This window comes from Stegostoma tigrinum, chromosome 11, assembly GCF_030684315.1.
Source record: "Stegostoma tigrinum isolate sSteTig4 chromosome 11, sSteTig4.hap1, whole genome shotgun sequence".
Lineage (NCBI taxonomy): Eukaryota > Metazoa > Chordata > Chondrichthyes > Orectolobiformes > Stegostomatidae > Stegostoma > Stegostoma tigrinum.
This window is the reverse complement of record NC_081364.1, coordinates 62,341,786-62,366,953: the sequence shown is the minus strand read 5'-3', so window position 1 is coordinate 62,366,953 and position 25,168 is coordinate 62,341,786. Positions and strand designations below refer to the sequence as shown.

The 25,168-nt window shown below is 41.9% G+C and overlaps 1 protein-coding gene across 2 annotated transcripts in view; it reads right to left on the bottom strand.

Annotated features, from left to right (window-relative positions):
• Positions 1-226: 226 nt before the first annotated feature.
• Positions 227-25,168, bottom strand: part of rad54l2 (RAD54 like 2) — a 117,531-nt gene continuing 92,589 nt past the window's right edge. Inside the window, exons 14-23 of one of the 2 annotated variants that reach the window (XM_048547353.2) lie at positions 24,970-25,088; positions 23,132-23,247; positions 19,850-19,949; positions 17,594-17,799; positions 14,254-14,429; positions 11,937-12,133; positions 11,243-11,436; positions 9,613-9,702; positions 7,944-8,036; positions 227-5,657 (exon numbers count right to left, since the gene is read on the bottom strand). In XM_048547353.2, coding sequence (XP_048403310.1) covers positions 4,675-5,657; positions 7,944-8,036; positions 9,613-9,702; positions 11,243-11,436; positions 11,937-12,133; positions 14,254-14,429; positions 17,594-17,799; positions 19,850-19,949; positions 23,132-23,247; positions 24,970-25,088 — 2,274 coding nt within the window. In that variant the 3' untranslated portion in view covers positions 227-4,674. The remainder of the gene's footprint in view (positions 5,658-7,943; positions 8,037-9,612; positions 9,703-11,242; positions 11,437-11,936; positions 12,134-14,253; positions 14,430-17,593; positions 17,800-19,849; positions 19,950-23,131; positions 23,248-24,969; positions 25,089-25,168) is intronic. The other variant, XM_048547354.2, reaches the window with a different exon arrangement.

Sequence of the window (25,168 nt, the reverse complement as noted above, 5' to 3'; positions counted from 1 at the left end):
GATTGGCAATTTATTTTGTATGCATGCCTATAGACAGAAGGCTATAAGCAGAAGATGCCTTAACAAATGAGTGGTATGTTTGTCATGAATGAAGCAGCATAATACATAATCTGTTTGGGAGCATCACATACACACACTGGGGCAAAGGATTTCTCTACCAACACACAAAAGGAGCTAGTCTTTATTTTTCATTTTACAAAATAAAAACAAGAGGTCCATTAGGCAGTTTACAGACTTATAACATTTAATTACAAAAAGTCTTTATTTTGAACAAACTGGTTTTCAATATATTTTACGGGAGGGGTGAAAGTAGAGGGGGAATAAACTCGAACCACTTTGCCTCCTGTACAGTGAAGGAATCACAAGGAGAACCAATACAGGCCTGTCTGGTGCAGTGGCAGTATCACTTCACTGTTGCACCCATCTCACATGCAAGAGCAGCAGTTTGTATAAGGACAGTTAGTACTGCAGACTCCCTCAATAACTAACGGTAACAGTCTTTGGGGCTTGACTGCAACGTATTAAATCTATTTCCTCATTTAATGACAATGAGCAAACAAACAGACAAGATCATGTCCAGTGCACAGCCCTCCAGGAGCAGAAGACAACACACCTGTACTTGCAGATGTATCACACTTGACTATTTAACAATGAAAAACAATGGAAGCACTAAACAATGGGTGACAAGAGATACAGAAAGTTACATAAGGAAGTTACCACTTTCCTGTCACCAATCTCTCAGCGTGAAGAAATCATGACATTCTCTCAACACAATCTGACCTGTGTAACACACAATGGCATTCAGGACAAACAGTATTTGCATAGCACTGGCCTCAGTATATTAACACAGTCTGCAAACATGTTACAGATACCAGAAAGGGACACTCATGCCAGCATTGTAGCAGTGATTTTCATGGTTAAAATAGAACTGTGAGGATTTGTTAAATGAATTTCTTTCATTGAAAAGACTACAGAATGCAACTATTGCAATCACTGGATCTTGCCCTGAAGGAACTGAAGTACACACAGGGAAATCAGTGTCCCCAGCCATGAGAGACATCACGAACATTTCCAGAACCAGCATCCTCCTTTAATATGGAAAGCAGGTTCTTGGAATTCATCACTTAAAAGCAGGTTCACCTGACTGAAACAGTAGGCTGAAGACTGCATTAACAGCAGGAACAACATACAAAGTGGCTTGGGAGGTTATGGCATAGTCAGAAACTGGACATGCACCAAATATTAATAAATAACATGATTTGATGTTTTGTGCATACAAGGTATGAAGTTACTCCACCTCAAAAAAAATGCAAATACAGCAAAAGACTGAGTTTCGTGCATATAAAACAAATGATAGAGGCTGCTTACAAACTTGAACAAAGTTTAACAAGGAACTCAAATGTATTATCACAATTACTGCTATAATGGAAAATTGCCAAGAACCAAATACCCAAGACTAACTAGTAGATTTCACAGCCAGCCTCACACTGAATCCCATGCCCCAGGCAAAAAGAACCATTCCAAGGCCTTATTCAATTTAAACTCAGGGTTGACCAGAGTAATTCAATAACAGGGTAATGACAATTCGGAGCTCCCGCCCCCACCACGGACCCTTCTAATGTGGATCTTACAACAGTTACAGGATTTCAGAAACAATATTATTATCACTGGAGAGCTGGTAACTTCATTACTTGCTGACAGATGGGGGTCCCATGTCTGGTAGTTTGAAAAAGTTAATTAAAGCCCCCTCATAATTCATCCATCTGCACTATGTACAAACAAAAACATAAAAAAAAACCTTGCATAGCTAATATATCTAAGGCTTCTATTGATTAATAACATTATCCACCTCGTATAGCAACAATTTCCAAATAACAGTCTTGGGACTTGAGAAAATGATTAAAAGTAAAAAATCAAATTCAAACTAGCCACAGTACACATTGTGATGATGACATTTCCCAAATCAGATCACACCCGACTTCTTGGACACATCCTGTTAAATTCTTTTATTTACACTATCGTAATAAACAAAGTGAAACATATTTACTCTGAATGGTCTCCCCTGCCCGAGCTCAGCAGGCTGGCAGAAGGGAGCCTTGTTCAGGAGTGGGTTTCACAGATGTCAGTGCTCTAGCTGTGTATCTGTAAACTGAATGAACTGGGAAAAAAAGAGACAAGGGAAGGGAAATGGGGAAAATGGCACTCCGGGGACAATATTGCTGCATTTCACGTCACCTTTAAAGTTCAGCCTGCAGAATAGTGAGCTTCAGAATTCAGTTGTTTCAGGGACAGCACCAATAAGACAACTTATAAAGCACCATGACCATGGCCTTAAATTAGTAGTCGGTTGTCAGGCTGTACACAATAGAGGCAAACTTCGCAGGATTGCTTACAGCAAACCTAATCTCTGGCACTTCAGGCCTCAACAGCACTCTCAAATTTAGGTAAAAATCACGTCATACTACCAGGGGCAGCAAACATTTGGATTGTTACTACTGGTTATAACCACTTTAGGCTCCAGTCCCCAAGTGCCAGCATGTAGTCACCAGCTGGTGCACAAATCTAAATTGTGGTGATACATATAGTGGTGGAATAGCCCTCCAACACTCACCTCGTGGGTTTAAGCAGGTGAGGTCATCAGTGTCCATAACACTGCTCATCACAGTGGATTGCTGCCTTCATAAGGAAAGTAAAATTCTTACCAGGAAAACTTGCAAATGTTTGGATTTAACATGTTTTACCAATAGGGAAAATTAAAACAACTGACTGTCTGGGGTGAAGAAGTCGGGCCTTAGGAATTACAATCGGGCTAAATCAGTGACCAGGGATTTGAATCACCACTCTCATGTCAAAGTGGACCACACTTCAGAACCAATTTGAAAATTGGAACCTCTATTCCATTTCTCACCTTTTCCTCTCTGGAAATGGCCAACTTGGTGCTATGTTCATAATCTCCTGACATTCTAGCTGAAACAACCGAGACACATACCCTGTCTGGCTGGTGGTGTAAATGCAGCAAACAACAGCTTATACCAAATCAGTGACCCTGAGATCAACTGTAAATGAGGTCACCTAAAGTTAGTGAACTAAGGAATGACTGATGTCTCACATTCATTTTCTAAACTACAGAAAACATCTAAAAGAGAAGTTATCTTTATATATTATTCACTAAATCCCTTCTAGGGGTGCATTACAGGCTGACAGCCAGACTGCTCCAATATGACCACCAATAAACTACTGTTTCTCACTTGACCCAAGGAACCAGAATCTGTTTGGTCTGACTGCAGTTGGTCCAAATATTAGCTGAACTTTGGTCAGAATTATAATCCCCCTTTCCCTCTTAAAAGCAAAACATCTGTACTATAGAAACTTGTGATAATAAATACCCAAGTTTATAAATAAGTTAAAGTGAAATTTACTTACAAAAGAAAAAATATTAATAATGCTAGCTTTAAGTTTTAAAGCAAACCCTTAAACTGGGAAACCTTCCACAGGTCCTCTGGGTTTAACATTAGTGTAAAAACACCAGTTTGAAGTTTTACCTGAATGAACCAATACCCTACAGATTTAGTTCATATGGCCTGTCTGCTGCAAGATTTGACACTGCATTTCATGGTGTTCCAGAGGATAATTAAGATATTCTACATTAAACATCAACTGCATTAGTTTAATTCAGAGAGGTTCCTCTGTTCACTAACCCCATTTCATTCATGGGCTGGCAATAATTTTGCCCAATTATCCATTAACCCAATCCAAGTAGCAAACAGCATTTGAAAGATAGATCTAATATTCAAAATTAACAACCCTTAAGGAAGAGTCAGGACGTATGGTATTCTGCAGAACATAAAATAGGAGCTGGCAATCAATTAATTTCCCATTTTTCTGCTCAGTGGTACTTTCCACTACTCTAAACAAAAATGATTCTTTCATTCACTTCACTTCAATTTTTCCTCCTTTGTTTCATTTGAATACGATTCTCTGGTTCCAGCAAGGCAGTCAAGCCCACTCTCTCAGACCAGTCAAAATTGAGAATGTATCATAGTGGGAGATGACATCTCTTTATCTTTGGAACAATTACAACAGGCTCAGTGATTGAGAACAGCGCCCGAAACCTTCCAGACTACACAGCATGTTGCATTTAGCCTCTAAAATGTCAGGGGATAAATTCTCTATTGGCCTTTCAATCCTGTTCTGTCCCAAAGTTGAAACACTCTCCACATCCTCTTCTCCCGTAAACAGATGGGAACTCTCCATTCTATTTTTCACCCAGGGTCAGCAACTTGCACACTAACTCCGATAAAAACACACAAAAGAAAAACTGACAACAGGGCAATCAATTTTTGTGACCCAGCCCCTCTAAAGAGATTGATGACACCACTGTCTCCAGCAAAAATAGGAAGCAACTGCACCTTTCCTGCTCAACTTAAGTCAGAGGTTGATAAAATTCTTAAACGAAGGCAAAAATACCTTCCAGGCATGGAGCCAAAAAAAAATCCAGCGTAAAGTTTTATTTAAAAAAGATTAAAAAAAACACTTGGCCAATAATTTAAAAAAAACATAAAAAAGACAACATTTACAATGGTAGTCATCGGCCATAAAATTCGGGTGAGTGACACGTTTATTAATTAATTATTTAAAAAGATTTGGATAACAGCCCTGTCCCTTATAAGTCAGTCAGCCAGTGTTACTACTTGTGACCTCAATGACATCGTCATCGGAGCTGCCAGCAGTGTCCAAGCCTGCGGGTGGGTCCACTCGAGGAACCGTGGCGCCAAGGAACTCTGGAGCTGGGAAGCTGGAAGATGACGGTGTCGATGGTGCAAAGACTCTGCTGGTCTGTCCCACGCCGGCTGGCAGGCTGTTGGTGAGCAGAGGCACCGGGAATGGGGCAAACATCCGGGGCTCATTTAGCAGAGACTGGGCGAAGGGATGATGCAGGCCAGGCAACAGGCCTGTGGGCAGGGTCGAGGTCGGGTTCAGCATAAAGGGCGCCGCGGTGCCTGTGGCTGAGGTAGGGGCAGCGGGGCCAGCAGTGCTAGCAGCGAGTCGTGGGTCAGTAGTCATGGGGAACATCAGTCGTGGGTCTCCCAGCAAGCCAGGCAGTGTGTAGTAGGGGCTCCCCGTGCTGTACAGGGGGTTTAACAGAGTCGGACAGTTACCAGCCAGCCCAGACATCTCGGGGCTCAAGCCAACAGACGATAAGTTAAAGCCAGCGGGGAGAGAGTAGTTGTGTGCTGGTATTGAGTGCCGTTGTTTCCGGGTGTGGTCCTCTAAAGGAGGAGAGGAAGACTTGCGCTTGCCTCCTCTCATGTCCATCCCAAAAGCGCCTGACGTCCAGTCCACATAGCGACTTGCTGTTGGCATGTTCAAGGTAGCAGCAGCACGGGCCGAGGCCGAACTGTTGATTCCTAGGAGTTGGTCAGATGGCTGGGCCTGCCTCAGTTTGCTGTGGTCTCCCTGTGTGCTGGTGACGGTGCCAGGCCGGTCGCTGGACTCCCTGGCAGCTGCTGCCTCAGCGTAACGCTGGAGCTCACTTATTATCTCCGGACTGTCTGGGGATAGGGGCCGTGCAATCTCCTCTGGGGAGAGGCCCTTTTGTGCCTGGTCCGGGGATGAAGAGCTGTGACCCCCGTGATTAAGGGAATCTGCCTGCGAACCTGTAAAGAATTAACAAACTCAAGTTAAACATTCTGTGTCATAGAGCTGTACAGCACAGAAACAGTCCCCTCAGTCCAACGCGTCCATGCAATCAGATATCCTAAATTAATCTAGTCCCACCTGCCAGCATTTGGCCCATATACCTCCAAACCTTTTCTATTCATGTACTCATCCAGATGCCTTTTAAATGTTTATGATTGCACCAGCCTCCTCCAACTCCTCTGGCAGCTCATTGCAAACACACACCACCCTCTGCACGAAAAAGTTACCCCTCTTATCTTAAATCTATGCCTTTTAGTTTAGGACTTCCCCACAGAATCAGACCTTTGCTATTCACAATATCCATGCCCTTCAATTTCATAAACCTCTATAAGGTCACCCCTCAGTCTTTGAAATTCCAGGGAAAATAGCCCCATCCTATTCAGCTTTTCTCTACAGCTCAAGCCCTCCAACCCTGGCAACATGCTTGTAAATTATTTCTGAACCCTTTCAAGTTTCACAACATCTTTCCTATAGCAGGGAGACCAGAATTGAACACAGTATTCCAGAAGAGGCCTGATGTCCTGTATATCTGCAACATAACACCGCTACGCCTACAGTCAATGCACTGACCAATAAAGACAAGCGTACCAAACACCTTCACTACCCTGCCTACCTGTAACTCTGGTTTCAAGGAACCATTAACTTGCACCCCAAAGTCTCCCTCTTTGGCAACACTCACAAGGACCCTGTCATCGAGTGTATAAGTCCCACCCTAATTCGCCTTACCAAAATGCAGCACCTCACATTTATCTAAACTCTATCTGCTACTCCTCAGTCTATTTGACCATCTGATCAAGGTTCCGTTGTACTTTGAGGTAACATTCTACGCTGTCTGCTACACCAAAGAGTCATCAAGTTAATCCCTGACCTTCAATAGCCTCAGCAAACTGTGGAGAGACTAGGTTGGATCCTAGGAGCAGGTAGCTACTGCTGTCAAGCATTCACTCATCTTCAATCTCCAATCGTCCCACTTCTAACTTCCCATTCCTAAATTTCTCCCTTTGGACTGGCTACTGTTATCTTCAATCGCTCTCTCTCCAATTCTCATGTGTGTACTGAATTGAAAATGAACACAAACATTTTGCAACAGCCTTGCCCCACCTTACCTACTCAGCCATTAATCTTGCCATCTCCTCTGCCCAGCTAAGTTGAACTTTTCCAATGTCATGGCCATTATCTACTCCTCAACCAAGAGGTTATTTCTGCATTTCTCTCACTTCTACTTTTGGGACCTTGCTGTCTGCAGTTTCTACTGTGCTTCCTTTACCTTTAGCACCATTTAAAACTACTTTGCTGACTGTAAAGAAGTTCACTGATATCCTGAGATCACAAGAGTTTAGAAATTCAAATCTTGCTTTCTTTCACTCCCTGGAACTCCTGCTCCAATTCTCAAAATCTATAGTATCGGCTATCCTCTTAGGCACCTCTAGCCCTTACTAAACTGATGCATGTCTTCTGAATAAGATGCTCCCATATGTGTGTCACTTTAAAGCTGCATAACAACCTTAACTTCTCCACTTATTAACAGTACCATAGTAAGTGCTGCTCTGAACTGTTATTCTAAACACCCTTTCCCAACAAATTCTTGCTCAACATTTTATTGAATTCAAATCCCTAACTCTTTCATTCCCAAGGTGCTGAGAAGTGCAGAAGTTTCAGTCTCTCTGATCCTTCCATTCCCCTTACAATCTACAGACTTTCCGAACCAGACTGAGAGTCACCTATCAGTTAGGCTGCGATTTAGCGAGTCAGTTCTCTCTAACCTTGGTAACACCCAGCACTAAGGGCTCTTTAAGGTTAGTTTGTCAATGAGAAACAAATTATATAGTTAGTTCTGAAAAAAGCCCTTTTGTTGAAGACTATTCAGTCAAGTTTGTCCTGAATGATTCAATTACAATCATTTTACACAGATCAAGACCCACCATTTCAATTTTTATCTCTATATTCCACTAATTTTCTAACATTTCATGCCCTTCACACAGCCTCAGGTGCACTGCAACACCCGCTGGTCAAGTTGCTAGTCAGCTGTCCCCCAGCCTTTGTCTAATGTTAATAACAGGACTGGTTTGGTCCTTGGTTCTGCTCTCATCTATGAAGAAAGGACTGTATGAATGTAACAGCTGACAATGAAACTAGGTCTTTCCACATCGACCCTATGGATGGGTTTTACCCTTGTGCTGTCACTAGTAAAGGTGTGTTCCTCTCAATCCTCTGCTTGAGAGGCCAGTGTACTGTCAACTCACCTGACGCAGCTGCATGGCTTCCCTCAGACACTTTTGGTTTATTGCCCATTCGCACAGCAAATATTCTTCCATCACAGGTACGAATGTACATCCCTAAGAGACAAGTGCAAGACATTTTAACAAGCAATCAAAATTCAGCAACCTGGCTAAGTACACTGGAGTTTTATTCAAATCCCCGAGGTTCTTATCCTCAGTAAAATGATTAATTTAATGCCCAAACATCAAACAGGGTCTCATATAAACATTTGGGTGAGTCATTATTTGGCTGAGAAGCTGCACCTCCATTGACCCACTTGCTGAAAGTTCCTCCTTCACTGAGTACCACTATGGCTGCTTCAGATTAAATGTGCAAAATCCAATCTGACAGTTCAGGATAGAATCAAAGTAACACTTCACTGGTGGTGAAGTGGTCTTTCAAACAGAAGGTTCAACAGGTGCCCATTTTACCCACTTGGGTAGATCAAATCCAGGGCAACATTCAAACAGCAGTGGTGCCCTAACTAACATTCATCCATCAATCAACAGTTAAAAACCAGATTATCTGGTGTGGCCATATTGATGATTGTGGGATTTTGCTGTGCAATGAATGACTATCAAGTTTCCTATGTTCCAACAGAAGCAATGCTGCAAAATGCCGTTATCTTTCCCTTTTCTTTCCAAAGAAAACAATTCAATGACAGCATGCAGGCAGATCCATCCAGACTCTCTGAAAACCAACTTACTGTCCCTGCTGTGGTCTCTCTCCTCCACTTGTCAACTGTTTTAACACAACTAAAACCACGAGCTTCCCATGCAGGGATGGAAAGTTAGATTTACAATGCATCATTTGGCAGTACACAGCTTGCTTTCTTTCTTGCTTTCTGTGTACCTAAATTTCCTAACACAGACACTTCTGTATCCAAGAGCCCACACACAGATTGAGATCAAGACCTCAACAGGGATTTAGCACATTTGCATTAAAACATGGTACATCATTCAAATGTACATTGTTGAAAATCTAATAAAAGAAATTATGTCAATGGATAGGGACTCCCCTGGACCCAGGATCACTGGTTTCATAATGTAGTTAGGGTAAGGGGACTTCCCTCCCTCTCAAGATTAATATTAAAGTCCTCATGATATGTGCCTCAGACACAAATGATTGGGCAGGGCTAGCTATTCTCTTTCCCCTGGGGATTGCTTTTATCCTTCAATCCAACAGCCACTTCTGAACACCCGCTGTAAATGGGAGTTGATGGTAAAAGACAGTGAGGGTAAAGAAAGGAAAGGGAATTAGGTGAATGGAAGGAGGAGGAGAAAAGAATATGATTTGATTTAAGGTGGATATTCAAACAGTGGCCACACACTAAGCTCATCACATCCCTATTCTTTTACTCCTGCTTTTCTCCGGGATGCCTTCAGCCCCACAGGTCAACTAGAACAGCCCTATACCCACACAGTTTTTTAACCCAACCAAATAAAATACGCAGCAGATAGGGTACTTGGTTCACACCAGAAGCAGAAGAGCTCAATTATATCATGAGCACGGCCTGAAACGTTGGAGATTCCCTACATTTGTGGCCGCTGGATTTGAATATTTTGCATCTTAAAAGCATCAACTGACAATGAGAGGAGCATCGGGTCAAAAAAGTTCAATAAGTCTTGCGAAATGACAACTATTAGAAACTACCTTTTGTTCCCCTGATTACGTGGATGCTTTCCCCAGCATTGATCCTTGCTTGGACATCGGTTGATGTATTGGTTCCAGGAATAACTATATCTACAAAGGTAAACAGCAGGAAGAGCAATTCATTGAAATGAATTTCACTAACCTTCATCTATATACACCTGCTTCAACCATCTCGAGAATCATAGCCACAAACGGACTAGAGATGACGCAAGACTGCAAAAGAGCTTGCGGACATGGAAAGTCACAAAGGCATGTTTCCATAATCTAAGTACTGCGTTGGCCTGATAACAGGAGCTTATGTTTGTCTACGCGGACCACTACCACGACTCTCTGTCGCAGTTGTCACTTCCCTCTGCCTTCTGAACTGCACCTCATAGCTGAAAATATTAAGCCCAGTGCTTGGCTCTTGAGGCAGTGCTAACTTATAGCTCTGAACCTCAGTTAGGATGAGCACAGCCTTCGAGATGGGGAACGTTTTATTTCTTTGCGGGTGGGGAGGTTTGTCCCCTATACCAGAACAGAGGGGAGCCTAAACTCTGCATTAGGGCAAGGAGTTGGGATGAGGAAGAGGAGGAGAAAAATATACAGAGACAGAGACAGAGAGAGAGAGAGACACAGAGAGAGAGAGAGAAAGGCAAAGAAAGCAAGCAAGAGAGCAAGCAGATGAGGAATGGGTGGCAAGTAGGTATGAGCACAAGATTTTGAGCAGGTCAATTCAAGATGAGGTTCTAGCCCTCTCATGCAGGCCCTCAACTCCCTGAAAGACTGCAGTCAAGGCAGAGGAGAGGCTTTCTGAGCCTGCATGCTTGAGATGGAAACAGCAAGCGTGCACGCATGGAAGGGAGGGAATAAGTGAGTGCACACATTGCATGCAAGAGAGTGAAGGCGTGCATTTTGGGGACAGAATGAGAGAATCAATCTGGTCCCAGGAGTGGGGGCATGCGCATGTACATGGGATGTGAGCAAGTAAGTGAGACAGCAACAAGTAAATGAGACAAAGGGAGCATGAACCCTGTGACTGTGTCAGATACATAACCACCATTTCACCCACTCTACTCCCAAAAACACAACCCACAATGCAGGCTGATAGAGAAAACCCAGGCTGAAAGACAACGCACTGCTGACCCCCACCTTCATACAAATTATACCAAAGCCAACTCCAAAGTCTGTGCGACCAGGGGTGAATACAAGGTCATTATTAGTTAAACTCATCTCCTTTGCTGACCAGTATCTCTATCCTCTTCCCTGGTGATTAGCACATGGCGCAGTCTCTCTCTCTCTCTCTTTGCTTCTTAACTAAGATGGCAAAACATGGTCTTATTCTTCAAATCTGCTGCTTAGCGCTTTTTAATTGATACATGTTTATTTCACTTGTGAAATTCTTAAATGTAAAGATGACAAATTGCATCTTTCAGATTTTCTGTCTGGTCCAGAAGTGGGCAAACAGTTGAAATGCGGCATTATTCCACGTGAAAACGTTGGAAGGCCCTGATCAAGGAAGAAATTCTCTACATTTACTTGTTAGCATTGCTAATGAAGCAGCCCCTCCCCTCCACAACCCTATTATTGGAAACTCAGCGATGGACGAAGTGAATGCCATGTGGTTTGGTGCAGAATGCCAAATTCCTACCTGTGGTGGTAACGATTTTCTGCACCACAACACCAGCACGCTGGAGGTGACTGACTGGGAACACAGGTCCAAACCCAGAACTCGGTATTGCCATTCCACCAGGAACCTGCCGAGGCATCATTGGAATTGGCGTTGACTGTAAAGGGCGAACACTAGCCACTGGTTTCTCATCCGGCCCCTTGATTGGGCCCCTCCTGCAGGAAAATAACTAGAGCATCAAATATCCGCTGCAAAGCCCTTTAAAGGGTCCAACAGTCTGCTGCATACACAGCCAAAAAATGCAACTTATTTTCTGTTCTCTCAGGTTGCAATGCTTCAGAAAAATACACCACCCATCAAGTGGTATTGGGATGCCAGCTGGGCGCCAGTGTCCCAACAACATATATCTTACAAAGGAACACAATTACACTCAACACTTTCTCCTGTAACTTCTTCAAGTGTGCCATTTCAATTGTGAGAGCACTTGTCAGGGAGGGAGGAGATAGGTCTTCAACAGGCAGTTGTAAAATGTGAGAGTCCAGCACAGCCTTGTACACTTGCTGCTGGGCATATTCCTATAATGATGCAGTCAACATTCACACAGTGATAACACCAAAACACACAGTTGCAATGTGCAGCACGAACCTCAGTGTTGGAGCTGTGTAATCAGAAACCATGCTACATGCGCACACACTGTGCAGAAGTGCTTACATACCAATGCCGCTGGCTAAAGATGGGGATGTTGGTAAGGCTCTGGTCACTGGCTGGGTAATACTGGGCATAAGATGGCCTTGTGTAAGGGACTGATGCCCGTTTCTCATCCTCATAACTCTTTTTTGCCGCCTTCTTCTCTGCCTTGGTCAGCTTGTATTCTTTGCGGTCCATCAGCAATGACTCATGCTGGAAAGGTTGCTGCAGGAACAAAGCCTGGTTAACTTCTAAAGGAAAAAGAAGCTTTCCATGATAAAGTACAAGGACAAACATACTGTTATAAACCCTGAATAAAATTAAAAGTTTGATAGAGAGGATAAAAGTTGATGTCTCCTCTTGTGGGGAAGAGCATGACTGAAGATCATTAATAAAGGTAACACCAAACAGAGAATCCAGATGAAACTTGTTCACCAAAGATTGCTAAGAACGTGCAACTCACTACAACACTGTGGTTGAAGCAACTAATACTGGTGCATTTAAAAAGGAATCTAGAAAAGGATTGGAGCATAAAGCACAAAGATAGCTACAAAGGTAAAAAATATGGGAGGTGGCAGCATAAGTAAAACATCAGTAATGAGGAAATTAATGAAATTAAAAAGTGACAAAACCTAGGACCGATGTTTTCCATTCAAGAATGTTAAAGGAAGCAGCAGAGCACATTTGGATGCCCTAACTATAATCTTTCAGTGCTCTGTAGATACAGGAGTCATTTCACTTTTTAAGGAGGGCAAAAAGGAATCCTAAGGAATTACAGATCAGGTTAACAACTGTAGTGGGAAAATTGCCGTGAGTCTGTAATCAAGGGCAGTGTATATGAACGCCTCAAAAATTTTCAGTTAATCAGGTACAGCCAACATGGATTCATGCGAGGTAGGTCATGCCTGACAAAGCTCACTGAATTTTTTGAAGAGGTGACTAAGGTACTGGACAGGGAAGTGTCTGTGAGTGTTATTTATATGAACTGCCAGAAAGCATCTGATAAAGTCCCACTTAAGAAATTGTTACCTAAGATAGAAGCCCACCGAGTTCAGGGTAAATCTACTTCCGTGGATGGGAAACTGGTTGCGTTGCAGGTGAAAAGTAGGGATATTGGGTAGATGCTCAAATTAGCAGAATGCGACCAGTGGTGTCTCACAAGGGTGTGTGTTAAGGCCTCAGTTATTCACATTATTTATTAATGACTTGGATAATGGCCCAGAAAGTTAAAACCAAACTTTTTTGATGACACAAAATTAGGTGGCATTGTCGACAGTGTAGATGATAGCATGATACTACAAAGAGATATTCATTGACTAAGTGAATAGGCAAAACTGTGGCAAATGGAGGTCAATACAAGCAAAGGTGAGGTTACCCATTTTGCACCAAAAAAGGATAGATCAGGGTACTTTCTAGATGGTATGAAATTAAATAGAGTGGATGCCTAAAGAGACTTGGGGATTTAGGTGCATAAATCTTTAAAATTTCACAGACAGATGCAAAAAATAATTAAGAAAGCTAATGGAATGCTGGCCTTTACATGGAGAGGACTGAAGTACAAGGATGTGGAAGTGATGCTGCAGTTATATAAAACCGTTGTTTGGCCCCACTTGGAGTATCAAGAGCAAATCTCGGAACCACATCTTAGGCCTTCGAGGGAGTACAACAAAGAACAATATCTAAGCTTTAGAGGTTAAATTATAAGGAGAAATTATATAAATCAGGCCTATTTTCCCTAGAATTTAGAAAAGTAAGGGGTGATCTATTCAAAGTCTTCAAGATATTAACAGGAAAAGATAGGGGAGAGAAAGATAAACTACTTCCATTGGTTGGAAATTCCAGAACAAGGGGGCACAGTATGAGAATTAGAGTCAGGCGATTTAGTGGAGATGTCAGGAAACGCTTCTACACACAAAGGGTTGTTGAGGTTTGGAATGGTTTTCCACAAATGGCAGTGGACACAGGATCAGTTGTTAATTTGATACTGGAGACAATACTTTCGATTAACAAAATTTATTTAAGGGACATGGGCCAAAAGCACGTACATGGATTTAGGCCACAGATCAGCCATGATTTCACTGATGGCCTACTTATGTATGAGTGGAGCATAAACCGGTTGGGTGAAATGGCCTATTTCAGTACTACCTATCTTGCAACAGTCTTTAAAAGCAGCTAACTCAGCTCAGTCTGAGGATTGAGCCTTCTAGTCTGTATGGACCAGAGATGCTGTACACTCAACAAGTCAACTATTCAGCAAGTTGCACTGTATCACACAAGGAAGGTGACCATAAATCTGCTCTCCTAGTTGATCCTGAGGCTTGCCAACTGAAAACAGTCAGTGATACCTTAGTAACGAGATGTTTATGCTTGGCGCATGCTCTGAGAATTACTTCATCACATATCTTCTCTGGTTCAACGCTGGTATCTGATAAAACGGGCTCCTCCTCCACAAAATGCAGGAGCGATTCCACTTCCTTCCTGGTGAAATTCAGCACTGGGTTTAGATCATCAATGACACGGTCTGTGGGATATAGATGAACCAGTTAACCAGTTGTGATTTATTTCACTTATTTCTCAGTGATATCACTGGAGTGGCTTTAGGCTAGCATCCTGGTTAGACTGCAAGAGGATTCTGTGGGTTTGGCACATGACTTATCTGCCTCAACGATTCAACAGCTGAACACCGATTCCAGGCAAAAAGAGATAAGAAAGACTTGCATTTATACAGTACCTTTGATAACCGTAATGCCCTAAAGTGGGCTAATTATGTTTGAAATGGGGCAACTGCTGTAATTTAGGAGATGTGAAAGACAATTTGTTCAAGCAAGTTCTCACAAACAGAAATGGAATAAAAGACAAGGAAACCCATTTCGGCGAGGTGGGTAAAGGAATAAATATCACCCACAGTAGAAAATTCACCTGCTATTCTTGAACTAGTACCATAGCTTCTTCATATCTACCGAAGAGGCAGATGGGGAATCAGTTTGATTTATCTGAAAGACAATACCTGTGATAGAATAGCCGTCCCTCAGTCAATAGGAATGGCCAACATTCCATAAACCAAAAGAGAACATACCAGATCACAGGAGCTGCATATTCTCTCAGCCAGGAAATCACGTGATCCTCTGAGCTAAATGACTTTCAAATCCAACCCTGGGAGTTACAGCGCACGGGCACATCATGTAAACAATGTACTGACACAAAGAGTGCAGAACTACTTAGAATTCAGTGTTCTTTCTACAGTTGTGAAATCAGCAGAGCAAAGTGGAATCTGCGTCAGAGGTCCAAGCATAACTGCTAAGCAGGAAGTGAAGACTCAGTGGAGCAGTCAAGGGCATTCCTGTGGTTGCAGACTGCTACTGCGTATCTATCCAGCTGACTCTACGATATCCTGACAATCATTAATGAAAAGTGCACCACTTCCCTCCATTAAAATCCCTCGTGAGGAATCCAAATTTCAACATTAAAAAAATGAACAAGGATAAAACACAAGCTACGGAAACAATGGATTTCTGAATAGTTATGTTTATTTGTGCTACAAAAGTACAGAAAGCTAATCCTGCACATGTAGCAGTTTCATTTGTAGAAGGTGAGGGATGCTTTCAAGTGCAATGGTTGTCTTATAACTTATTTTGTTACTTGAAACTAGATACAGTGCCTTATGTTTTGAGATGCAAATTATTAGGGAGATATTAAAACAAAACCGTGTTAGAATTTACAGTTCCCCAAAATATTTTACTCCTTTATCAGTCAATTGTGTTGGTGCACCCCTTATTCTTACTTTCATAGCTCTCACTAAGGTACTTAATACCATCAGAACAACATTCAGGATCTTTGGCTCCTCAGTCGCATCTGAGCCTCAATGACATGACGCACTGCATGCACAGTCGGACAGTTCTATTTTTGATAGTTCTGAAGTGAAACAAGTCTGTGTCCTGGTCCCCACTCTCTGTTATTTTCTTGTCCATATTCATGGCTTTTGCCTTTCATGGAGTTACAGCACGAGTCTACATGCACATTACAACTGACAGTACACTGTACAATCTATCAAAACTGAAATGGAAGAAAAATATGCCACATCCTGATAAAGGAATGCCTCTACGCAGACGTCACTGTAACATTTATTAAAAAGACAACTGAGTGACAAAGACTCATGGACCTCTGCTCCCGTGTCCATAACTTATTCTCCCTGACTCAAAACACCAAGTAAACGGTAGTCAGAGAGGCATAAAGCATGGAAACAGACCCTAGTCACAGGACAAAATGTTGCATCTCCATTTGATCAAATTAACCAACAACCCACTAGAAATGGTTTGCAAGTTCTGCTGTCTGGTGTATGGTGACACACAATATAAACCCTCATGCAGCATGCAATACACAGATAGGTAAAACAATAGCAGGATGAAAGACTGTCTACAGTGAGGTAGCACAGAAAAAGCCAGCTCATGGCTCTGCATCAAGGATGCCTGCATATGTGATATGAAGCCCTAAACACCAACAATTGTGTTTTGGGCTTTCATGAGACAGTCTTTTATCTTACTAATGCTCCTGGTGTGCCAAAACTGCTTTTAATAGTAGCACTTCCTTGGAAACTCTGCCTTCAATGCAAGATTTTGCCCTGCCAGGTTATATGCAAAATCTTACACAGACAAAGGTAGAAACCATTAAGCTTCTTTTCTTGGCAGCTTTAGGTCACCACTGCTTCTTAGCTAAACAGCAAAATACTCAGACCACAGCCTTTATAAACTATCAGTGCAGTCCTAAGGTGATATCCAACATGGTTTTCCAAGTCAGCTAAAGATGGTAGCTGCTTTGCCTATCTGGCTATCTCACTGCAGACCAGACATAGCAGAATTTGCTAACCACCTCTACTGTGTGTTGCTTAGTCTGATCAGGGTGGTGACATATCACTTTGCCCCGTGACCACAGTTTTCTTGATACTTTTGAATCAGGGAGAATAAGTTACAGATGTGGGAGCAGGGGTTCATGAGTCTGGGGCACGGAGTTGCTCCATCAGTAAATGGGTACAGTGTTGTCTGCGTACAGGGACTCTTTGGTCAGGATGTTACTAACTGGTAAGAGAGGAAATTACACCAACACCTCCTGTGGACTGATGTAAGATTACTACGCAGGTGGTAACAGATGCCAAAGATGAAAATAATAGCCCATATGTCACTTGGCAGCTTCATGCATGGCCCTTGTGACAGAGCCTGCTCTAAAAGCGTGACCTCACAGCCAGTGATAATACACCAAATGTAGACCCACCACCCAAACAAACTGCTTCATTCCCATCAAACCTCACAGTAAGAAGCATGCCGCTACCATTATGATTAAAACTTTCATCTCAAGTGGGATACTGCTTTATTAATAGGACTTTTTGTAGGTGCCAGTAAAATATTTACTCCACCTCGCATTATTGATTAGCATGTACTATGTTCTATAACGGAATGAATCGTTCAGAAATTGCAATCTCTTGCATAACCCTTGATCAATTTTTACAAGATTTTGGATTTGCATCAAAGACCAAGGGAGTGGAGTGAAGGAAAGGAACGGAAAGGAAGAAATGGGGAGTAGGGGGAGAAAAGGGGGTGAGTGGGAGTGTGGAGAGGAGAACAGGGAGAGAATGTTTCAGGTAGATGAACTTTATCAGAATAACAATCTCCTTTTTGAATCCAGCACTCTTACCAGACATGCCCTGCTTAGAGATCTGCCGATCATAGATCTTCTTCTCCAAAGTGTAGTCAGAAACCAGCCGGTAGATGTAACATGGCTTCTTTTGACCATAGCGGTACACACGGCACACTGCCTGAGCATCATGACAGGGGTTCCAGGAAGCATCAAATACCACCACTCGATTGGCCCCAACCAGATTGATTCCCAAACAGCCAGCTCTTTAGAGAAATGAAACAGCTACAGTTAGCTCAGCATCATCGCCAACCCCAGGACAAACTACTGCATAACTGCTTCAATTAAGAACACAAGGCAAAGTATCCGTCAGATTAACTCAGCAGGTCAAGCCTGGTAATGTCAAAATTAGCTTTTAAAAGCCTTAGACTGCAGAAGGGAGGTGTCAGGAAGGTGAGGAATTGCACCTTTGAATTATCATGTTACATTCTGTTCAGGATAACAAGAATGTGCCATAGCTCGAGTTTCATTTTGGGCACTGATCAAGAGGAGCATAAAATCATAAACATAGAACATTACAGCACAGTACAGGCCCTTCGGCCCTCGATGTTGTGCCGACCTGTCATACCAATCTCAAGCCCATCTAACCTACACTATTCCATGTATGTCCATATGCTTATCCAATGACGACTTAAATGTACCTAAAATTGGCAAATCATAGTACAGTAACAGCACAGAACAATCACGATTTCTGGTTCGCAAAAGACAAAACAGTTATTTCCCAGTCTCCTGGCCTTTATCTACAGGCCTGTAAACGGCCACTTTTTTTAAAAAGCATTTGTCAAATTCCACTTCTAAAGCCCAAACTGATTTGGCCCCTTGATAAGGCAGTGCATTCCAGAACCTAACCATTAATTCACAGCTAAAAGCAAGTTTTTTCTTCTGCCAATCACTTTACAATTATTGTTCTTTGGTTCTCCAATTTTGCATCTCTTCACTCTGTCCAGACCTCTCATGATATTGTGTAACTCTATCAAATCTCCTCTCAACCACATCTTCTCGGAGAACAACCCCAGCTCTCCAACTGTCCATGTAACTCAGGTCCATCATTCATGGAACCATCCTTGAAAATCTTTTCATACCTTTTCTGAAGCCTTCACATTCTCCCTAATGTCTGATGACCAGAATCAGACACGATATTCCAAGTTGAGAAGACCCACCCACTCATCCAGATTTATCAAAATTTTAATACTAACAACAGGAAATGTTGGAAACAATTGGAAGTCTGATTGTATTTGGTGAGGGGGACAGAGTTAATATTTCACATCGTTATGACTTTCCCAGTACTTTCTGGTGTTAGTTCAGAATTTTAGCATTTGTAATATCTTGCTTTATTCAATAAAATTTTCTTGCTTTTGTACTGTCTGCATCAATTTATAAAGTGTAGGATATTGCATGCCTTTTTAAACCCTTTCTCAATATGCCTTTCCACCTTCAACGATTTATTTACACGCCCCTGGATCTTTGTACCGGCACTTCTTTTAGAACTGCACTATGTAATGCTGTCTCCAAAATATCTCATTTCACCCTCCACTGCATTGAGTTGTATCTGCCTTGATGCCTGCCCGTTCCACCTGTCAATGGTCTCAAAGTCTATCAGTATCCTTCTCTCAGTCCAAGTATTTCAATGTTACACGTCATCCACAAAGTTCAAAAATGTGTCCTGCACATTCAAGTGCAGGTCATGAATTAATATCAACTAAAGCAGCGGCCCCACACACTGGGGACTGCAGTATATATCTCCTAGCTAGTGAAGAACAGGCAAATGGGCTAAATGATCTCATCCAGGAGCAGGTACAGAATTTTTGACATGGAGGAAAGGAAGTATGCTAAACCTGGAACTAATAAAGCAAAGGATTCCACTGCAAACAGATTGAGGTAGAGAATGTTGGGAAGACTGCAGCAGTGCTGGAAAGAACGTCAGATTTAGACCACAGCCACAAGCTACAAGAAGTCTAGTTCCAGAGCGTGAGGCTGGATAGAGCAATCAAACAAGTAACACCGACTTCCTGTTAATTCTGAGCAAATGAATTACTGGTGGGCTATTTGCAGCGACACGTCAAATTTACAAACCCACAGATTTAGCACTGACCTAGTTCCAAGCTAAATATATCTTCAGTTACCAACAGCAGTGACAGGTGAGATCTCCTAGGAAGAGGGAGGCGGTGGTTGATTGTAATGGGGGAAATGTTATCACTTGAGTACCTCTGACCTGAACTGAAATCAAACCTCCCACACTTAACAGATCACACTCACCGTGTAGACAACAGGAAGAGATTGGCTTTAGTATTGCGCGGATCATTGAACTGATTGATCAGCCGTTCTCGATCCATTGCAGAGGTGCTTCCATCCAGTCCTGCAAAAGTTGTGGAATATTTCATAAAATAATCATACAAAATATTCTATGCATGTTTTAATACAAACTCCAAAAATACGTTTAGTTGGATAGGACTGCAGCAATCACACAAATTCTCATCACGTACAGAATGGGTTCTCAGCACTGACTGTGAAATGCAGATTTACACAGTATACGACTTACGAGTTTAAATAAATAAAGGTTAATTGAAATGGATAGAAATGACAGCACTCAGAACTTAGAACAATAATAGTCATTTGGCCATGAAGCATTGCATTATGAAAACTCTAATCAGTTCCATTGCTCCATTTTAAACTTCACAGCTCTGCAAATATTTATTTTGTTTTACTGAGTCTGTACCCGCCACTCTTTCAGAATGCATCCCAGATTATAGCAATTCAAGAATTTTTTTTTAAAAGAACTTCAATATCACTTTGTGGCTCTTTAGCCTACTACCAAAATCTGTAAGGGTTACACTGAAGCTTTGGCAATATTTACTACTGTAGCAATCTGTTTGCAAGATTTAGAGTCCAGGAGCCACAGATTACACTCAAAAGAATTTGTAGAAGATTTTAAAGGCAACTCATTAGGAAGTAACAGTTTGAGATATGACATAATTCAAATCAGTAGAAAAGATGCATAATCCATAACAGGTGAGAATGGCTTACTGGTCCCAAACTAGAGTGATAGATGGAGGAAATGGGTGTTTCTGATCTCTGTGGCTTACACTGAGTATCCTCACAGCAGTTTACTGGGCTTCGATTTAATAAACAGATAGGAGAATGCTGATCTCCTTGGCTGAGGTGTCAGCCTCCTGACAACAGTTTACTGGGCCTGAATCAGAGTAACAGATGAATGAAGCTGATCTCTTGACTAACTAAAAGTGACAACCTCTTGTCTATTGTTAGTCTCCTTCTCCCTTTGTTCTTTGCCTCAACTCAAAGACATACAAGGAAGCACTCTATCTTTTTTGAGGCGAGGCTGGAAATACCACTTGCTTCTGTTTAAATCTTGAGCTAACCAAAGTCAATGCAGCTGGCATGAATAACTTTTAAATGCTCTCCTCTGTTGAACTGTGTCTTGAACTCACCAAGGTGTTAGGAATCATCATTGATTGGCTATAAGAAGTTCTCGACTGTTGAAAATGTGATTTTCCCTCTTGGGAGTCTTTTTTTAGATTCCTTAGCTTACTGCTTATTTCTGGGAGGCTTATGTCAATCATATACTCAACTGTCCACTGGTAATGGACAGATATTCAAAATAATCATTCCTATCTCGTTCAAAAGTCCATGAAGCCACCATATGGCTCATAGAACCCCCAGTCTTCAGGCAGTTACTTAACATATGGGTCATGAGATTAACTCCCATTTCTCACCATCAGTAGGATTAGCAATGTCGTGTTCCAATGCTCATGCTCAAGACACATCCTTAATAGAGATAACAGCTTTTGCTGTCCTGCATTTGCTAGTCCAGAAAGCTGGTGTGAGACACGAACAAAAAAAGCTGAGAAATCTCAGGTCAGGCACACCTGAGGACAGAAAGATTTCAGGTCAATGATCCTGCATCAGAACTAAAGAAATGCAAAAATCTAAGGCTTATTAAGCCATTGGGAGTGAGGAGGCAACAGGAGGAACAAAATGTCTTGGTCTTTTCTTCCCTTTTTTGGTGAGAGTCTTCATCTTGTTTCTCTCATCCCTTTCTGTCTCGTTCTTATGTTTTTTTGTGTAAAATCTGTGTGTCACTTTGTAGCTTCACTATCTATTAGCATATTTCTTCGGCTGCTCCATCAAAGAACTGTTTGTTCTTTAATCTCAATTGACCTCTAACCTATCACATTCCATATCTTCTGCTCTTTTCCAAAGTTTTCAGCCAATTCTCGATATCATGTGGAGTAAATTGAATTTTCTAAAGATTGGCATTTGGGGACCTCAGGTGGTGATCAAAATGGATTATCCACTTGGCACTACTGGCTGAAATTGGTTGCAAATACTTATTCCTGGTCTTTTGCCGTGATCTATAGCTTTGCATGATTGGCAGTGGGGGCAGGGGTTGCAGGAATTGGCAATATTAATCAACACTTTTTTAAAAAAATCAGAGAAGGGAGGGTACCAAATGGCAATAACCAGGACATATCATGGGATGTGATAGAGGGCTTTGGTAAGATTCTGAGATTACGACTGTGTCAGGCTGTTGCTTAACTGGTCAGAGACAGCTCTTCCTGCTTTGGTACACGTTGCCAGATATTAGTTCTGAGGACTCTGCAGGGATGATTGAGCAAAGCATGCCGCTATTGAATCCAACTAGTTTAAAGCTAGATGGTCTGTCTGATTTTGATATTATTAATTTTTCCTCAGTGATGTGTTGTAAATACGGCTGGTTTAGCAGGAAATTAAGAGCCAACAACTTTGCTGAGTCTGGAATCAAATGTGGTCTGGACCCAGTAGGACAGCACATTTCTTTCCCTCAAAAGGTAATTAAACAGTTTCACATTCATCATTGCTGAAGCCATTCGAGATTTATTGAAGCAAATGAACTGCCCTAGCTTGAACTCTAGTCTTCCAGGCCTCTGAATCACTAGTTCAGCAGCACCAACACAATTGTTTCCATTTCTGTAACTGTCATATTTGTGAAAAAAAATTCCACCACTCCTCAATTTACTTTTTGATTCCGTAGGGAATGCTCAATAGGTGCCAAACCCTCAGGAAGCAAGATCAGAATAATGAAAATGGGGGAGACAGAAACAAAGTGGAAGGGGACAGAACACTGTTTTTGAATCTTTTGCTACAAGCCTCTAATAGTTTGAATGGTGCCTGCACTTATCCACCAGGTGGCACTGCTGCCCAAAAAATGGCCCCCATAGAATATTAAGACTCAGTTTACTTTACAAGTAGTTATTTGGTAGTGCTGTACTGAATTTGAGCCTTGCTGAAAATAAAGGACATTTTACAAACTGTTTAACCTTGCAATCACCAAGACATGTTTGCAAGAATTACCAATGTAAAGGGACATCTCCTTTGGTAATTTGAAACTTCCACATTTTCCTGTCAAGTGTAAGATGGAAAGTTCGAACAAAATGCATCTTTTATCAGCATTACTCAAATATTTATTATACATGACCTTAAGCCTTTTCTCCTTTGAGTTCAATTAAACAGAGATTGTTGCATGGCCCTGCTACTACTTACGGTAATAGTTAACGTTCCGGATCCATGGTTGTGGAGGTTCCTCGGAGCCTGTTTTTGTTGGCATCATTTTTTTCCCGAGAAATTCCTCAATGACTGAGAGCGTAGAAAGGCTCTGGCTGCAATGCAGAGAATAAAAACAAAAACTACCTAAGAGTGTGAATACTTCAGGAGACTAAAATGCACATTTCCCATAATGACCAATGCCTTCAGTGTCAAATTTCCAATTTATCAATCATCACCTGAGGAGAAACTATGGAGGAGGATATCAAAGCAGCACACTTGCTACTTTTTTTTGGAAAATTGGTACCAATACTTAGTCATATTCATGTTGTCCACGATGTTTCTCTTATGATACACTTAGTTTATTTCTTCAAATTATTCCGATCATCAACAGAACTGCACCCCACAGTACTGCAACTTGTTCTATACTGACAAGTTTTAACAGTGTTCATCCTGTTCTATAGTGATATTCATGCTGTAGACTCAGTAACATGCTACCCCTATTGTACTGCTGTAGATCTGTACCTTGTTCTATACTGACAGATCTCTTTCCAACCCAATGCCACGAGCTAATTAACTTAGTCTGCATGGTTCAAAACTTGCTTTCTACAGAATCTGACCATTGTTAGATATCATTCATATATTATTTGGTTACAGTCATATAGTTGAAAACACTGAAAGATACTCATGTTAGTCACAGGATTAACCTCTCCTCTAAGTTTAAATGAAGGTAAGTAAAACAAAAGGAGGAAAATTTAAGATCATTAAAAAGGGAATGATTCTAAGGGATAGTAGGAACTGCCCATGCTGGAGTCTGAGATAACATGGTGTAGAGTTGGATGAACACAGCAGGCCAGGCAGAAGAGGAGCAGGAAAGCTGATGTTTTGGGTCTCAACCCTTCTGAAGAAGGGTCTTCCATCCACCATTTCCAGCTATACTTCTGGCTGCCTCAGGAAGACAGCCAATGTAATCAAAGATCCCTCCCACCGTGGTAATAATCCCTTCCAACCTCTTCCTTCAGGCAGAAGATACAACAGCTTAAAACGCATGTGCCAACAGGTTCAAGGAAAGCTTCTCCTCCACTGTTATTTGATATCTGAATCAACCTTTTAAATTTAATGCTGGCCTCGCTCTTTGTGAACCTTCTCTGCAGCTGTAACACTGTGTTCCTCGTTCTGTCCTATTACCCTCATGCACCTTGTAGGGTATGATCTGCCTGTACTGCAGGTAAAACAAAACTTTTCACTGTACCTAGGTACATGTGATAATAACAAATCAAATCAGGATCACCAACTTAGCTTGGGACAGGTCCCTGTTTGCATTCTCAACTCAATTAGCCAAGGTACAGTGGACGTTAGTATTCCTGAGAGTACAATGAAATATTTTAACATTACAGAGTTAGAGACCAGTAAAGTCTCATGTCACATTTCCATGTTTGTTGCATTATCGCATCTCAATAAGGGGTCAGAAGAGCACAACAACACAGCTTCGCAGCACCAGGGAAAAAAAGAAGAGTCAAAACGTCAATCAAGCTTTGAAAGCAACACAGTTGTGCAGTGCGCCAGGGAGTGAGCATGTGCAGGTATTGGACAAAGGCCAGATCAGCCTAAGCAGTGATACTTCCCTGATTGTCAAAACAAGCTCCAACTGTTCTAGATATAGAGTCAGGCATGAACAGTGGGTACAAGGCAAGGTACCCGCTGGGTTCCCACTGAACCACGTCCCAGCTTGAGTTAGCATCTTCCAGAGGAAACGAAACAAAAACTGCTGCTCACAAGGGGAACTTCGAACTGACACTTGCCATTTCCTGTATTATTTCTTCTTAATGCTTTCTTACCTAAACACAAGGATCTTGTCCCCAAGCTTCAGGGTCTCTTCTATCAGCTCAAACAGCAGGACCATTTTTGCAGAGTTCTCTAGCAAGCCAGGCTGGTAGTTTGCCAACACATCCTTAGCCTGAGGAGGGAACAGTCCACTTATTTCATATATTTCATATTTATTAGATTTTAAAAGATCACATCATGTTTTACACAGGG